The following is a 17924-nucleotide window of genomic DNA, read 5'->3' on the forward strand; positions in this document are numbered from 1 at the left end:
CGAAAATAAAAATAAATTAAAAAAACACATAAAGACACTCGTGACATCTGCTCTCCGTCTACTAACAGCTTAGTATTCTCCACGCACACGCACGCACACGCCGTTCACTTTGTCATTCCAATGCGGCGTTTTTCCGACCATCTTTCTTCCAACGAGCCTCATAAAATATGCAGGAAAAAACGAGCAAGTTGCAAAGCATCACATCACTTTTCATGCTCCACTGACAACTGACCTCCCAGTCTAACGAATCCCACTCGTCGGTAAACATCCGGAGGATTTCTTCTCATCCAAAAAAACGCAAAACCAAAAAAAAAAAAAAAAAAAACAGCCGCTAGAGAAGCGGCTCTGCGCATGGAGCGATGCGGTTTGCCAATCGCGCTCCGGTTATCATCCTCGTGGAATCAACGCGAAGGAAAGGGACGTCGTCTGGAGAAGGCATCTCGGCGGCGTTGAGATCCACTTGAGCGGCACAAATGAAACCACGCTAGTCTTCCACGCAGTCCAACATTTTTTTTTCTCTCTCTGCTGGCGACCAATTAAAAACACCACTTGCGCTCCGAGGCGGATAGCTCCTGACAAGGCGCTCCTTCCCTTGCAGAGAGCATCGCCTTTATAGAAAAAAATAAAAAAAATAAAAATGTATCTAAACAGAACAAGGTATTTAAATTAGTAAAAAAAAAAAAAAAATCTGCAGAAAAATGCGCCCAATTGCAAGGACAGCTTTGGAGCCCTAATAGGCTGCAGGAGCATAATGGGATGGGGGTGTGTGCGCAATGCAAGGAATGCGCCTCCCGTTACTCACCATGAGCACGGCGAAGTTGTTGAGATGGCTGCAGTGAATGGTGGTCGTGTTGCCCCCGGAGCCTGTTATGTGGCAGCCCTCCGCCCTCCAGCCGCCATGTCCATCCAGCAGGTCAAAGTCCCAATAGGCTGCGGTGGGTTCTACCCCCAACGCAAAGTGCCTGAGTGCAATAGTGACGGAGTGCACAACGCTCCCCAGGCTGCAGCCATCTGCAAAACAAGGGGAGGGGTGAAGACATGATGTTTAGGAAAGTGTGGTAAAAGAAGTGTCTTTGCATGCAGAAACGTGTGTTTGTGGCGTTTTGTGCGCGCTGACATCACCGCGGTCGTCAACATGGATGTTCCTCCTACCTAATTTGGTGAAAGCAACTGGTGTCGCGACGCTCCTGCGCTTCCCGTCGTCGGCCAGATTGGATGAATTCCCAGTGCACGGGAAGAGTTTGCCATTGCGGAAGACGATGAACTGCAGCCTGCAAGTGGAGTTATCAACAGATTGCACGTCGGAGGAGGAGGATGAGGAGGATGAGGAGGAGGCGTGCGGAGCTGCAGGAGGTAAATGGATGGACGCCACTGCCACGGAGTTCTGCGGATTGAAGGAGAGGAAGAGATGAACGATGAAAAAAAAGAAGAAGGAGGAAAAACAACAAGTGAAAGGAACAAATGCTGTATAGGAGCCAGCACACGTGATGGAGGGAGGGAGAATCCTGTTTGAGCGCCTGTTTGGTCGCACTCCCTGCTGCAGAGGTGGAAATGGTTCTTACCATTTTCAGCTGGAGGGGCACGTCAACGCCGCAGTTTGATTTAAAGAGACAACTGGTCTGACTTGATCTTCTTTTCACCTCTCTTGGAACAAGAAGAAAAAAAACTTTGCACAACTCACTCAACCCCCCTTAGAAATAAGAAAACAAGTTAAAGTTAAAGTACCAATGATTGTCACACACACACTAGGTGTGGCGAAATTATTCTCTGCATTTGACCCATCACCCTTGATCACCCCCTGGGAGGTGAGGGGAGCAGTGGGCAGCAGCGGTGGCTGCGCCCAGGAATCATTTTGGTGATTTAACCCCCAATTCCAACCCTTGATGCTGAGTGCCAAGCAGGGAGGTAATGGGTCCCATTTTTTAAAAGTCTTTGGTATGACTCGGCCGGGATTTGAACTCCCAACCTACCGATCTCAGGACGGACACTCTAACCACTAGGCCACTGACTAGGCTCTCTTCCTCTCCTTCAAGTGAGAGCGACGGGCTGTGAGAGGAATGTGGGAACAGGTGACTTGAAAATGTACATTTTTGCTGTTTTTATTTGGGGTTAATTTCTTCCCCCAAATCAACTCTTCCTCTGATAACCTAAAGTGCACCCGGAAAGTAGCGCTTTAATTTTCCCACATTTTGTTATGTTACTAATCTGACTCTCGCCAGATCCTTGTAGTTCGCTGAGCTCCACACAAGGATCTGAGACTTCTCAATAGGAGATGTATTTCAGAAGGCGGGGCCTTGTAAAAAAAATCATTGTATGTGATTGGATAAACCACTTGTCCGTTATCTTGAATGACGTGCTACTTCAACCACTCACATCCAAATCAACCCGTGACGCTGATGAGAGCGACGCTGGGAAATCCAAACTCAGTCGGAAGAAGAGCCAAAACATCCTTGCCACCAATAAATGCTTTCAAAACAGTTCTCTGTTCATCTTTTAAAGAATGAATATTCGATAGATTCGACAAAACAGTTGCAATAGCAGAATCAATGTCAGCACACGACGCAGCGAGCATTGTTGTTTGAATCAAACAGTCGCTTCGCCGCTACGTCACACCTATGAAATCCCGCCCGGCGATCCTGATTGGTTCATTATTTTTTTCTATGTTGAAGGAGTTTGCAATGCCTTCGAGCCCAGATCCTTGTGTGGAGCTCAGCGAACTACAAGGGTCTGGCGAGAGTCATGTTACTGATAACCTACATTGCATCCGGAAAGTAGCGCTTCAATTTTCCCACATTTTATTATGTTACAGCCTTATTTCAAAATGGAATACTTTTTTTTCCTCAAAATCCTACACACAATTAACCTGACTCTCGCCAGATCCTTGTAGTTTGCCGAGCTCCACACAAGGATCTGTGACTTCTCAGTAAGAGATGTATTTCAGAAGGCGGGGCCTTGTAAAAAAAAATATGATATGTGATTGGATAAACCACTTGTCCGTTATCTTGAATGACGTGCTATCTCAACCACTCACATCCAAATCAACCTGTGACGCTGATGAGAGCGACGCTTGGAAATCCAAAACACAACAGCGAGCTCAGCGAACTACAAGGGTCTGGCGAGAGTCAGGTTAACACACAATGCCCATAATGACAATGTGGAAAGTGAAGTGTGAATTATATTTATAAAACGCTTTTCTCTAGTAACTCAAAGCGCTTTACATAGTGAAACCCAATATCTAAGTTACATTTAAACCAGTGTGGGTGGCACTGGGAGCAGGTGGATAAAGTGTCTTGCCAAAGGACACAACAGCAGTGACGAGGATGGCGGAAGCGGGGATCGAACCTGCAACCCTCAAGTTGCTGCCACAGCCGCTCTACCAACCGAGCTATACCGCTCCAAAGAAACGTGTTCTCGCCGTGACTGCATGGATTCCCTTCGGGACTCTGGCTTCCTCCCACCGCCAAAGACATGCACCTGGGGATAGGTTGATTGGCAACACTAAATGGTCCCTAGTGTGTGAATGTGAGTGTGAATGTTGTCTGTCTATCTGTGTTGGCCCTGTGATGAGGTGGCGACTTATCCGGGGTGTACACCACCTTCTGCCCGAATGCAGCTGAGATAGGCTCCAGCATCCCCCGCGACCCCGAGAGGGACAAGTGGTAGAAAATGGATGGATGGATGGAAACCACATCAACATAAGTATTCACAGCCTTTGCTCAATACTTTGTTGATGAATATTTGGCAGCAATTCCAGTTTCAAATATAATGCCACAAGCTTGGCACACCTATTTTGGCCAGTTTCACCCATTCCTCTTTGCGGCAGCTCTCAAGCTCCATCAGATTGGATGAAAATTGTTGGTTTTCATTTGGGATGTCCGATAATATCGTACTGCGGATATTATCGGCCGATAAATGCTTTAAAATGTAATATCAGAAATTATCGGTATCGGTTTCATAAAGTAAAATGTATGACTTTTTAAAACGCAGATGTGTACACAGACGTAGGGAGAAGTACAGAGCGCCAATAAACCTTAAAGGCACTGCCTTTGCGTGCCGGCCAAGTCACATAATATCTACAGCTTTTCTCACACACAAGTGAATGCCAAGCATACTTGGTCAACAGCCATACAGGTCACACTGAGGGTGGCCATATAAACAACTTTAACACTTTTACAAATATGCGCCACACTGTGAACCCACACCAAACAAGAATGACAAACACATTTCGGGAGAACATCCGCACCGTAACACAACATAAACACAACTGAACAAATACCCAGAATCCCTTGCAGCGCTAACTCTTCCGGGACGCTACAATATACACCCCCCCCCCACCTCACACCCCCCACCACCCCAACCCCGCCCACTTCAACCTCCTGTCCCAAATTCCAAGCTGCTGTTTTGAGGCATGTTAAAAAAAATAATGCACTTTGTGACATCAATAATAAATATGGCAGTGCCATGTTGGCATTTTTTTCCATAACTTGAGTTGATTTATTTTGTAAAACCTTGTTACATTGTTTAATGCATCCAGCGGGGCATCACAACAAAATTAAGCATAATAATGTGTAAATTCCACGACTATATATCGGTATCGGTTGATATCGGCATCGGTAATTAAGAGTTGGACAATATCGGCAAAAAAGCCATTATCGGACATCTCTAGTTTTCATCCAGGATGTCTCTGTACATAGCTACCTTCATCTTTCCTCTATCCTGATTATAGTCTCCCAGTTTGTGCCGCTGAAAAACATCCCCACATTATGATGCTGCCACCACCATGCTTCACTGTAGGGTTTCCTCCAAACATGACGCCTGGCATTCATGTCAAAGAGTTCAATCTTTGTTTCATCGGACCAGAGAATTTTGTTTCTCATGGTCTGAGAGTATTTCAGGTGCATTTTGGCAAACATTTTACAAATAAATGACATTATACAACTATACAATGCAGGCATGGTTGATTGATTACTGCAGAGATGGTTGTCCTTCTAGAACAGACCTGGGCAAAATACGGCCCGTTAAGATTTTCAATCCGGCCCGCCGGACGCACATCATTTTTTTAGATCTTTAACATCAAAACTGTCGCCGCCAATATGATGTGCAGTGCTGTTTTTAAATCACCGTAAATATTGAACTATAGAAAGTATTTCAATGGTCGAAATCTGCGCTTTTGGGTGTTATTAAGAGTTATTACGGTAATCTACGTCACAGCAGCTTAGACGAGAAACAAATCAGAGTGGGCGGGGTTTGTTTTCAGAGCAGCCAGCCCAAAATGCGTTTGTCAGAAACAGATGCAGAAGCAGATTTTTATGTGACAATATATCATATTGTAGGTGTTTATTACACTTTGCATTCATATTTTGCTGTTTTTTATATATGTGTTGTGTTTTGCTTGGTCTGAGAAGTAAACGAGGAGCAACGTTCATATGTTGTTAATATTCAGTGTTTTATTGTTCATAGTTAATATTTTAAATCCCACTTTCTTTATTTTAATGTACATTTTGGGTGTCCCATTCAGTGAAAAACTGTCAAATTCCATTCCGTTTTTTGTAGGTGGTCTGTCATAACGTTTTTAGAACTCTATCGGAGATTGTGACTTTTGGTATTAGTGTTCCTGAATAAAAGGGACCCAAACACACATACTGTACAGCAGATTTTTACAGCTATGTGTATATATAATTTATACACACATACACCTTGGCCCCCCCCAGACACATTGTTTTCTCTCAATGTGGCCCCTGAGTAAAAATAGTTGCCCAGCTCTGTTCTTGAAGATTCTCCTCTCTCCACAGAGGAATGCTGTAGCTCTGACAGAGTGACCATCAAGTTATTGGGACAGAGACATTCTGGATGAAAACCCACACTTACCATCCAATCTGTTGAAACTTGAGAGGTGCTGCAAAGAGGAATGGGAGAAACTGCCCAAAGATTGGTGTGCCAGGCTTGTGGCATCTTATGTACATGTATTTTTTTTATTATTTTTAACACATTTGCTTAATTAAAAAAAAAAACGTTTTCACATTTTCATTACAGGGTATTGTGTGTAGAATTTTGAGGATGTAAAATTATTTTATTCCAATTTGGAATTAGGCTGTAACATAACAAAATGTAAAGATCTGTGAATACATTCCGGATGCACTGTATATTTATTTAAATAAACGCAAAATAAGACCCCAACATTTGAGCAGAATGAAACAGAAATTGCGCTGTTAAACAATTAATTTTTCAAAACAGATTAATCACACTTTTGAATTTAGATTAAGCCAGATTAATCGCATGTTATTACTAGCGTGCATAATGTAAATTAATTTGAAAAAAGACACCAATATAAGGACATGATTGCAATGTTGTTGTCATAATGTCATCCAGGAATATTTTTAAGTGGGTTACTTGAATGTACATCATTTTTTTGCTCAAAACTTGGTAACAGTTGTATCTAAAGCCCCATCAGAGTTGATTTTTTTAAGTGAAATTCAGCAGCAACATCGCCAGTTGGAGTCTCTTCACTCATGTTTGTACTGACATTGACCTGATCACTGACTGTACAACAACACACATCTTTCAGGTCACTATCCGCGGTTAAGGTAAAGGAGACTGTGCACTCAAAATAAATTGTGTGATTAATGCAATATTCTTTTTTGATTAATTACATTATATAATGCATTAAATTTGACAGCCAAAACATATATACAATTGTGTATATAAAAAATAAAAATTAATAAATAAATAAAAGGGCAGCATAAAATAGAGAGTAGATTCAGCAAAAAATAGACATTATAAACAAAGAGAGGTAGCTAACATTGAAGCGGTCAGGTAATAGACAGATATCATCTATTGCTGTATGGCGAGTGATTATACAGCTGGATGGAGTGCGGAATGAAGGAGTTCTTGAATCGAGCACTGTGGGAACAAACCTGAAGGAGCCTGTTGGAGTATGAGCTTCGCTGGCCCTCAATTGTTATTCATGTTTATGTGGCTCACGGACCTATTAGAGTGACGGACCGTAAGCAAGTGTTGTCAGCCGCCTCGGTTAAAAAGTATATGTGACTGTGTCGTGTGTTTATAATATATATACAAATACCCTGTAATTATGTCAAATTTTCACTTTTTTGAGTGGATTAATATTGCCCTGTGGGTTACTGGATAACTTAAAGGACGGTCGGGTTGATAAAGCTCGCCATAGCGGCGATCGTGAGTTAGGTGACGTTCACTTCAAACTGACATCAACTCTTATTAGCGTACGTGACCTTGGGGACTAGGAGGAAATATTATTGCGTTATCAACTTTTGTGTGGTGTTGCTTCATTATTTGTGGTTATTCCAAGCGGATTATCATCTACCCATACGTAGTAGCGGCACTTGAACTGAATGTGACACCGTGTCATAGATACGAAAATCACCTGGAAAAGTACCAATAGCAGCATCATTAGTCCAGAATTTTAATGGTCTTCCTGGACCAACCCAATTAGGAACAGGTAACAAAAAAATACCGGTACATGTCATACATCCGTAGTCCTGGCACATCTCGTGAGTATGTGCAATTGCAGTCAACATTTATTATTTTAAGTAGAAGATTAAGAAGGAAGAGGACAATAATTGGATGTAACATTGATGTAAGCTCTCCTATATTTTGTCTGGCATTTACTTCTGCGCGTTTGGCTAAGAATTGTGATGTTTGTCAACTTTTGATGGTGTGTAGGTCAGATGAACGCAATCTGGTCGTTCAGACTGCAGTTGCATCGGATACAGCTGACATCCAACAGGCCCCAACAACGAGGTCGTTGTTGGGGCCGTGAAAAATTAGAGTACAAAAACGATGGAGACCTCGGCTGACAGCAGTCAACGACCCCAGGTCCAAAGAAAACATCGCCCGAAACAACATGTGGCCCAAGAAGACGCTTAAAGCTGAGGAGTGTGAGGAAAAAAGGCGCTGAAGTTTCTTACTGCAAAAATGTTGGCTGTCAAACAACAGCAACAAACTATGATATAGCTGGTGGAAGACGTGAAGATCCTAAAATGATTCGGCAAGCGTGACAATTGACGGTCAAGGTGGCCAAACTGGAACAATATTCTCGAGCCAATGACGTTATTGTAACAAGGCTCAATATCTAACCCTGCTTGAGCGGTGGCCACCAAAGATGGTGGGGAGCCTGGGCATCAAGACGTCAGCTCCACGGAGTGACAAATGGCTACATTCTTCCAGTTAAAGGGAGTGGAACTGGTTACCGGCGACATTCAATGTCACCCCCCAGTGTAGGAGAGGCACACGGCATATGACCATGAGTCAAATTATAGAGTGTGCATGAACACTGGGACTTCACATGTAGGTGTGAAAATACAAAAAAAACTAATTATTTGTTAAATCAGACTAATTTAGTGCATGGAAACATAACGATTGACGCCTGCCATCCACTCCAAAGGAAAAAAGATGGTTTCTACCAGCGATAATAATAAGGTTTGTCAACAATCTTGGTAACGCCCCCGCGCTGGCTGGATGAAAAAACTTTCAAATCAGGAGGTAGCTGTACAGCGGCAGACAGGAAGTCACTCATGGAAAAGTCAACAGCGGATAGGCAAGGCCGTGTTGTGAATGGACGAGAGTGGGGAGATGAAGGTTCAAGTGGGAGTAAAGAAAGAATGGACGATGGGAGATAGAAAGAGAAAAGGGAGGCCTGTAGGGTAGAAGAAGGGAGGCATGTAAAGAAGATCAAGTCTAGTGAGCAACATAATATGGGAAGGGGGGGGGGATGAGAGCGAGGGATCCAAGTATAAGGTTGTACTAAGATTTGAAGAGCAGGGAGGCTTCTCGGCACTAAATCGAGTTATTAAAGGTGTTGAAAAATCAGGTGGGAGCTATTTCAATGGCGAAAGCGTTGGGAGATGGAAACTTGCTAGTGGTGTGCAAAGGCAAAGAGCAGGGGGAGCGAGCGTACAGACTTGAAGCAATTGAGCAGCAGAAGGTAGTGAGCGCGAGCTATGTGGGGCAGAGTAAGAAGTGAAGTAAAGGAGTTACCTGGTTTGTACCATTGGACATGACAATGGAGGAGCTCAAGGCAATTATCATAGGGGGTAAACAGAAAGGAGCAAGGGGATTGCAGACAATCCGACATGGGAAGCGGAAAGACAGTAGAAGAGTGCTGTTAGAATTTGAGAAAGAAACACTGCAAAATAAGTTTTTTGTTGATCCCATCAGGTACAGTGTTAGAGAATCTGTGCAGAGGCCCAAGAGATGCTACAACCGTCATGGGTTTGAGCGCACAGCTAACATACGCAAAGGAAAGTGCATGTGTGCAAGGTGTGGTGAGGATCATGAATATCTAAAGATCCAATCACAGGAAATACATGCTTTGCTTTTGAAGTACCAAGGTTCCGGATTGCAGTTAAAGAAAGAACAATGAACCATTTGGCAGTGTTTATAGTCGAGCTATTGGCAATCACAGCAGCAGTACAGTGGGTAGAAGAGTCACAGCTAAAAAAAAAGAAAGATAGTGGTCTGCTTAACACACACCTGTTGTTGACTTTGGACTGACTATTGGCAGCACAACACCAAGGCCGCGGAATAGAGACACGTGGCAGGCTCACACATACACATGCATCCACAAAAAATACACGCCACACACACATACCTCACCCCCCATCCAACGTCTTTGACTCGAGTGATGGAGGGCTGGGCAGAGCCTTAAGAGCTGCAGCCTGCTACCGTAGCCCCCACTCCCTCCCCTCTGTTGCAAGTCTCGAGATGGGTGTTGTAATATGTATATGTGCTTTGCTGCGGAGGATTTTTCTCACTCCAGACTGGGCACCCTTAGGAGCCCAGTCTAGATTGTATTTTTTACTCATCCTCTACAGCGTTTACCTTTTTCCCATCTGTTAGGGGGCGCCTTGTGGCGACCCATCAGCGTTCCTGTTCTGTAACCCTGTACACTGTTTTTGTTCGTCTAATCTTGAACGGGTTAATGCTGAAAACAAAGGTTTGTTGTACTTGTGCAATGGCAATAAAGACCTACCCTACCCTTAAACTCAAGGTGAGCGTTTATCTCTATTCAAAATTTTAGGTCGCAAACCAAACATGATATATATGAAATATTGTTCAGGCTTGAGAGGGTGAATTCCAGCGTAAAGTTACTATAAGTTCCGGCTCATACAGGCATACAGCACAATGAATTGGCAGATCAGCTGGCAAAGCAGACGCTAATGCTAGAGTAGCTCAAAGAGGTACATCTCAGACAGAGGCAAAATCATAAATTAAAATAAATCTTTTGAAAGAGTGGCCATCACATTGGGAAATTAGTAACACAGGAAGACACTTATATGTGATACATGACACAGTAGGAGCGGGAAGAACTGTAAGGGGGAACACAAAAGTGGAAGGAATCATATCACATATTCAATTAGGGCACACCAGACTGAATGAGACATTTCACCTTATAGGTAAACCCCCAACAGGACTATATGACAGCTGCTATGAGGTATAGTCTGTGGAACATGCATTCATTGTGGGAAAAACGGTAAAAAGGAGGAAATTAAGAGAGGAAGTTAGAAGACATAGACAGAATGAGGTTACTCTCAAAGGGGTACTAAGCAGCAACCAGATAATTTTAGTGACATTTCTAAAAGGGACAGGTTTATGGAATATGATTTTATATAGAAAGGTATATATGTATGTAGGTGAGGGAGGAAGAAGGGGGGAACTCTGGTTCACACTCCAATACAGTAGGAGACGACAATGCACATTTAACGTTGAGTGCACCGCCATAAAACAAGAAGAAGAGGAACAAACACTGGTATAGTTTGGAAAGCATAATACTTAAAAAAAAAAAACAAGGCAACATTTAACAAACATGGCCGACGAACTGCAAACTATTAATCAAATTAAACGGAAGACCAGAGGGAGCTAAAATAATACTTTTCAAGAAAATAGAAGAGCTAGATAAACACCAAAAACTACAAATGAGAAAAACACAACAATGACGCACACCGGAAACATTTAATCAAATAAAGAAACATAAACTTTTTGCTGCATTGATCTTACAAGTCTGAAATTGGAGAACAAAAGAGCTGCAAATACAAATTATTTCTGCCATATAAGGAATAACTGTTTGTATCATACAGATGAACAATAAAACAACAGCATAAAATCCGGCAAAAAAAAAACTGTCAGTTATCCAGCTGAACTGCTGAAGCATGTATTCAAATTACAATGATATGAAGAATTATTTGGAACAATTCAACAAACCTTTTAAAGTGACTGCCATATCAAAAGCATGGATAGATACTGAAAAGAATAGATGTCAAAGGATATGAACTAAATTTCATGAACAGAACCAACAAGAATGGAGAAGTTGCAATTTATGTGAAGAACAACTTGCACTATTAAGTGATAAAAAACATGTTTTTGTTATTGATCATTGCTACTGATAATATTTTAAAACGTATAACAATTGAAATGTCAAGAAAAAAGCAAAAATGTTTTGATCAGCTGTGTATATAGAACACTTAAGTCAAGTATCGAAAGGTTTGAGGACTGGATCAAAGCAACTTTTACTGACAAAAAGACAAAAAGTAATATTCTTATGTGGTGACTTCAACATTGACTTCTTGAACCCTAACAAGCAAAAGACCATTGAGGACTGTACAGATATAATGTATAGCATGAGTTTATATCTTAAATAAAGTCTATCCTATCCTATCCTAATCACAAGGCCAAGCAGAATTACAAGTCACTGTGTTACACTTATTGATAATAGTTTTTACTATGATTTTGATTAAAAGACTACTAATGGCCCGCTAATTACAGACATCAGTGATCATCTACCAGTTTTCATAATCTATAACAGAAACTACAAGTAGTGAAACATGGACAACAAAAAGACATTTCACAGAAAAACACAGAAAAAACTATGAATGACCTTAAAAACGATCTTAGACAGGGGTGTCCAAACTACGGCCTGCTGGCCATGTGCTGCCCGCTGCAGTCTTCAGTGTGGCCCACGACACATCACAAGTTTAAAAAGAAGATGGGGCCAAAGCGTTTTTTTGCCCAAATTTATTCCTGTGTGGATTGAATTGGAGTGCTCTTGCCGCCCTCAAATGGAAAAAGACAGAACCGATGATCAGTGACCATGAGCTTCATTTTAAAGTTACTTGAGCACAGTATCAACATATATGCCCCAATTCAAACAGCTTTCCCCACTTATGGTGTAAATTAACAATAACCAACAAATAGAGTCAACACATGGTCGCACATAACACACTTCCCGTCGCTGAACTTTGTAGACATTATAAAACACATATATATATATAGTAGTTTAAAATTACACATATATAAATCCATTACAGTGCACAATTGGTGAAAAGCGAAACACTCTCTCCACAAAGAGTGTTTGGTATCTTGATATTTCTGATTGATCACAAAACTTCAAGGAGGTAGTCAGACAAGTAAACAAGGTAGGAGTCGAACTTTCACATACACTTATTATTCAATGTTTTATCGTTTATACTTCATACCGCATTGTCGTCAGGGTCTGATGTGGGGGGGTTGTTCAAGTTTAAGTAGTGGAAGTTATGTGTTGTTGTTCAGTCTGTTATAGCTTGCTTTAATCAATGCAAACTGAAGTGTTATTTTGATACAACAGATTGTTGTTGCATCACAATCAACGCTCTGGTGTGTGGCAAAAAAAAAAAGTGTTGTAATCTGCGTATTTGCGATTACACTCGAAAATATGGTTTTGCCGTGGTTGGTACTGTATTCTTACATGTTTGGCAAACTTCCCTCTTCAATTTGGTATGGAATTAGATTGCAGACGTAAAGCATTGTGATCGCAGATTAGGTGTAAAAACGGCTGAGTAAACGTGATCACAGATCACTCTCAGACTGTATATAAGGTGCACCGGGTTACAAGGCGCACTGTCAATGTTTGAGAAAATGAAATTATTTTCAGTGCACCTCAAAAGCTGGAAAAATAAAGTACTTGATTGACTAACATTGTTTATGTGACAATAAAACATTTAAATGATTTTGATACGGCAGACTTTGTATTGATTTCTTGTATGTTGATGAAGCTGCTATAACTGTGGATTGTTTTGATGAAGTTGAGCACTCCTTCAACATAATTCTTCAGAAGCCAGCAAACATATGCTTGAGCATCATTCTTACACATTACAAGTCTAATGTTTTCAGTGCTGGTGATGATTCTTAAGCTTGGGCTTGTCAGCCATTAAGTTTCCTCATTGAGGGTTCTGTGAAAGCTATTGATTTTCATCCAACCGCCTGGAGCGGAAATAAAGAGAGACAATCCTTGTAAATGTAAATTGCATGAACAGCACTGCACAGTTGGTGGTCTGTATTCTCGATGCCGCAGAATAATATAGTAAAAGAGCTGAGGAGGATCAAGACATGGATGACAAACTAAAACTGAGCTGAGGGGTCCCTTCCCTTAGAGTAGTCAGATGGACTCTTTCAAAGCAATCATATATTTAAGTGCGTCCATGTTGCATAAAGAGAGATTTACAATCCTGGAGTGGGTGTGCTTTCAGCCAAAGCGTGCAAAAGGTCCCAATTGAATTGATTTGTTTCCTCTGCTTGAGCGACATTTTATGAACCCTATAATACCACATCCCCCCTCCACGGCTTATTTAGTTGGATACCCAGCCTCTTGTCCTTCCTTCAAGATCCCTCTGGAGCAGCGTGTTGTAGCCTTGGTGACCATTATTACACGCACACACATTCTCTCTCCTTTTTCTTTTCACTTGGCTCATTCCAGACAGACTCTCATCCACACCCTTTCCTCCATTCTCCTCAACCCGTTTTTTAATGCATTGCTTGAGAGGGATGCTGCAAAACAAACTGCAGTCAAGACACTAGTCTGATTGAGGGGAGACACCAAATCCCCTTGGAAACGTCACACTACAGTCAAACCTTTCTTCAAAAGGATGCTGATTAAGGCAAGTGTACAAACAAACCCATATAGGCCAATATAAAAGTAGGAAAATATACAATACACATATTTGTTTGCAGAGGATTATTAAATAAAGCGTGCTGAGATTTGTCCTGCAAAACTGCTGATGAGCACAATGAGAGATTTGCATGTTTTTTATCGAACTTAATGGCAGTCCTGTCAGCAAAGATATGGTTAAAGTCACAATGACCCTGACAAATATATAAGTGACAGTCAGGGTGGTAAACAAACTTTTCCCCTACACAGGTGGTGCTGTATTGTGTGTGTGTGTGGTGTTTGTGTGTGTGTATGGGGGGGATTAGTGTGTGTGCAGAACTGACACGAGAATTTGGGCTGTTTGCTTTGGATGGACAGAGCTGTGCTGCAGCTCCTCAGGCGGCTCTGACTCAGACTGTTACGTCAAAGGCGTGTGCTGCATCAACAACATTCACTGGGCTGCAACAGATGGACAGCAGTAAAAGCATTGTGGATTATAATGTTAAAGCATGTCCTGTGTTCAGTGCTGTATACAGATGATGAACACACGCATGTTATCCCAGCAAGGGGTGTAACAGTATGCTATTTTCACCGTTCGAATACATAACTCGGTTTTGAGATCATGATCGCTACTTTTTTGGTGAAATGAGGAACAAAATGCCGAAACAAAAACACATTGCTCATTGCTTTTAAGATTAAAAAACAGAAGAAAAAAAAAGAAAAAAACTAAACTGGCAGCTACCAGCAACTAATTCTCCAATAAACAAAATCTTCAAATACAAAATACAAATGCAGATATAGCAGAAGAAAAATGTAAGGAGGGAGAGGAGGGGTCACTTGAATACACTGTGTCATATCGACATAATTATGTCAGAAATAAAGCTATTAGACTTACCTATCCAGCCATTCCATTTTTGAGAAGATGAATGATTTAAGCGCTGAATTGTGGACAAAATCACCAAAACAATCATTCTAATGGCACATGGCGCTCGTTTTCACACACACATACATATATATATATATATACATATATATATATATATATATATATATATATATACATATATATATATATATATATATATATATATATACATATATATATATATATATATATATATATATATATATATACATATATATATATATATATATATATATATACATACATATATATATATATATATATTTATATATATATATATATATATATATATATATATATATATATATATATATATATATATATATATATATATATATATATACATATAAAATATGTATACACACATATATATATACACACATACAAATATATCCATCCATCCATCCATTTTCTACCGGTTGTCCCTTACGGGGTCGCGGGGGGTGCTGGAGCCTATTCCAGCTGCACACGGGCGGAAGGTGGGCTACACCCTGGACAAGTCGCCACCTCATCACAGGGCCAACACAGATAGACAGACAACATTCACACTCACATTCACACACTAGGGCCAATTTAGTGTTGCCAATGAACCTATCCCCAGGTGCATGTCTTTAGAGGTGAAAGGAAGCCAGAGTATGCGGAGGGAACCCACGCAGTCACGGGGAGAACACGCAAACTACACACAGAGAGATCCTGAGCCCAGGATCAAACCCACAACCTTTGTATTGTGAGGCACACGTACGCATTTGTTCACAAAGTGGTGACCCTCGCCCAATCCTTGTTTGGGAATGACTGAGCATTTAATGGAAGCTGCTTTTATACCCAATCATGGCACCCACCTGTTCCCAATTAGCCTGTTCACGTGTGGGATGTTCAAAAAAAGTGTTTGATGAGCATTCCTCAACTTTCTCAGTCTTTTTTGCCACTTGTGCCAGCTTTTTTGAAACATGCTACAGGCATCAAATTCCAAATTAGCTAATATTTGCAAAAAATAACAACGTTTTCCAGTTCCAACGTTAAGTATCTTGTCTTTGCAGTCTATTCAATTGAATGTAGGTTGAAAAGGATTTACAAATCATTGTATTCTGTTTTTATTTACGATTTACACAACGTGCCAACTTCACTGATTTTGGGGTTTGTATATATATATATATATATATATATATACATACATACATACATACATACATACATACATACATACATACATACATATATATATATATATATATATATATATATATATATATATATATATATATATATATATATACATACATACATACATACATACATACATACATACATACATACATACATACATACATATATATATATATATATATATATATTATATATATATATATATATATATATATATATATAAATGGGACCTCATACCTCCCTGCTTGGCACTCAGCATTAGGGGTTGGAAATGGGGGTTAAATCACCCAAAAATGATTCCCGGGTGCGGCCACCGCTGCTGCTCACTGCACCCCTCACCTCCCAGGGGGTGAGGGTGATGGGTCAAATGCAGAGGATAATCTCACCACACCTAGTGTGTGTGTGACAATCATAGGTACTTAAACTTTAACTTATATATATACTGCGAGGTTGACGGTCAAATCAGACTCGTCCGAGTCCAATCGTTGAATCTTTGACTATTTGAAGACAGTTCTAAAAATACTTGAGTTTAACAATGCAATGCAAACGTTTTATTATCTTGGATTATAGCAAAATCTAGGCAAAGCCTAAAAACAGTTTGCAGGACAGATTTATTTTGCATGAATACAATTTAAAAAGTTCCTGATTGTATTAAAATATAGCACACACTATATTTTAAAAGACACATTTTGTAACAAAATAAGTATTCAATTTTGGCAACTTGGTTTCTGTGTGTGGCTGAGGCAGAACACAAGCTGTTGTCACATTTGGCCTTTCCGGATTGTAATTTGAGATTCAGATCAGAGGTTACAAGTATGTGAATTGCTGCTGTACATGCTCATCCGATTACATTCTGGAGCACTGGACCTACTTTGTGTGGGTGGGGTCCTAGATCAAGACCTGAGCCACAACCGTGCTCATACAAACGTAAGTACCTACACTGGTAAGTCGGTCCTTGTTGGGAATTCCTTACAAAAAGTCAGACGGAAACCGAATCATATGAAAATCATAAGAATCAAATCATTGGTGCACAATCACATGCACATACACATTAACTGTGATTTGTCTCCAATATTTAAAATGATGGCATAATGAGAGCTATAAATACATTTGCCCACAATCTTTACTGCCTTGATAGATGTGATTCACTGGCAGGCATTGTATAGCTGGAACTGGCCAAGTGTCACCATGACAACCTGTTTAAATTTCCACAAAAGCAAGGTACAGTAGAGTGAGAAGAATCCTTACATGTTTAGCACCTTTTCTATAGGTAGATAACTATGCATGCCTAGGAGAAAGTGGGGATGCTAAAGTAAAATGCAAGTAGACATAAAGTAGACGAATGGATGACAGCAGACCCATTAATAAGGAGACTAATCAACCCCTATCCCCATCTCATCCTTAAAGAGTGGTGATCACATTTCACAGAATGGAAAAACATATTTCTAAAATAATTAATCAACTCCTTTATTTAGACTTTATTTGAAAATATTTATGCCAAAAAACTGAGTCCTCTCACAGCTGAAATCGTGCTAATGCTGACAACATTCTCAGATCTCTTAAGGGATAGTGTGTAACAGTTTATGAATTTGTGTTTTCTTGCCGTGGCAATGCAATATATGACATGTTTGTAGCCGTCCTCAACTTTCAAAGTGAACTCAAAAGGTTGCTGACAAAGCAAGATGCAATAAAAGATCGGTCTTAGTGCAAAAATACAATTTAAAACAAACTACTGTAGTACACTGCAAAAACTGAAATTTAAGTAAGATTAAATATCTCAAATAAGGGTGATATTTGCTTATTTTCTGTCTGATAAGATAATTCTTCTCACTAAGCAGATTTTATGTTAGAGTGTTTTACTTGTTTTTAAGGGTTTTGGTCCTAAATTATCTCAGTAAGATA

General features: G+C 40.4%; 1 protein-coding gene across 4 annotated transcripts in view; it reads right to left on the reverse strand.

The window, feature by feature from the left end:
* The window catches only part of adgra1b (adhesion G protein-coupled receptor A1b), a 522173-nt gene that overhangs the window by 155529 nt on the left and 348720 nt on the right, over window positions 1–17924 (reverse strand). For 3 of the 4 annotated variants that reach the window (XM_061962586.1, XM_061962578.1, XM_061962594.1), the window contains 2 exons: window positions 1153–1384; window positions 803–1011 (listed from right to left, as the gene is read on the reverse strand). In XM_061962586.1, coding sequence (XP_061818570.1) covers window positions 803–1011; window positions 1153–1384 — 441 coding nt within the window. Of the gene's footprint in view, window positions 1–232; window positions 746–802; window positions 1012–1152; window positions 1385–17924 lie in introns of those variants that run through there. The other variant, XM_061962603.1, reaches the window with a different exon arrangement.

The sequence above is a fragment of the Nerophis lumbriciformis genome, linkage group LG02, assembly GCF_033978685.3.
Source record: "Nerophis lumbriciformis linkage group LG02, RoL_Nlum_v2.1, whole genome shotgun sequence".
In the NCBI taxonomy this organism is placed as follows: Eukaryota; Metazoa; Chordata; class Actinopteri; order Syngnathiformes; family Syngnathidae; genus Nerophis; species Nerophis lumbriciformis.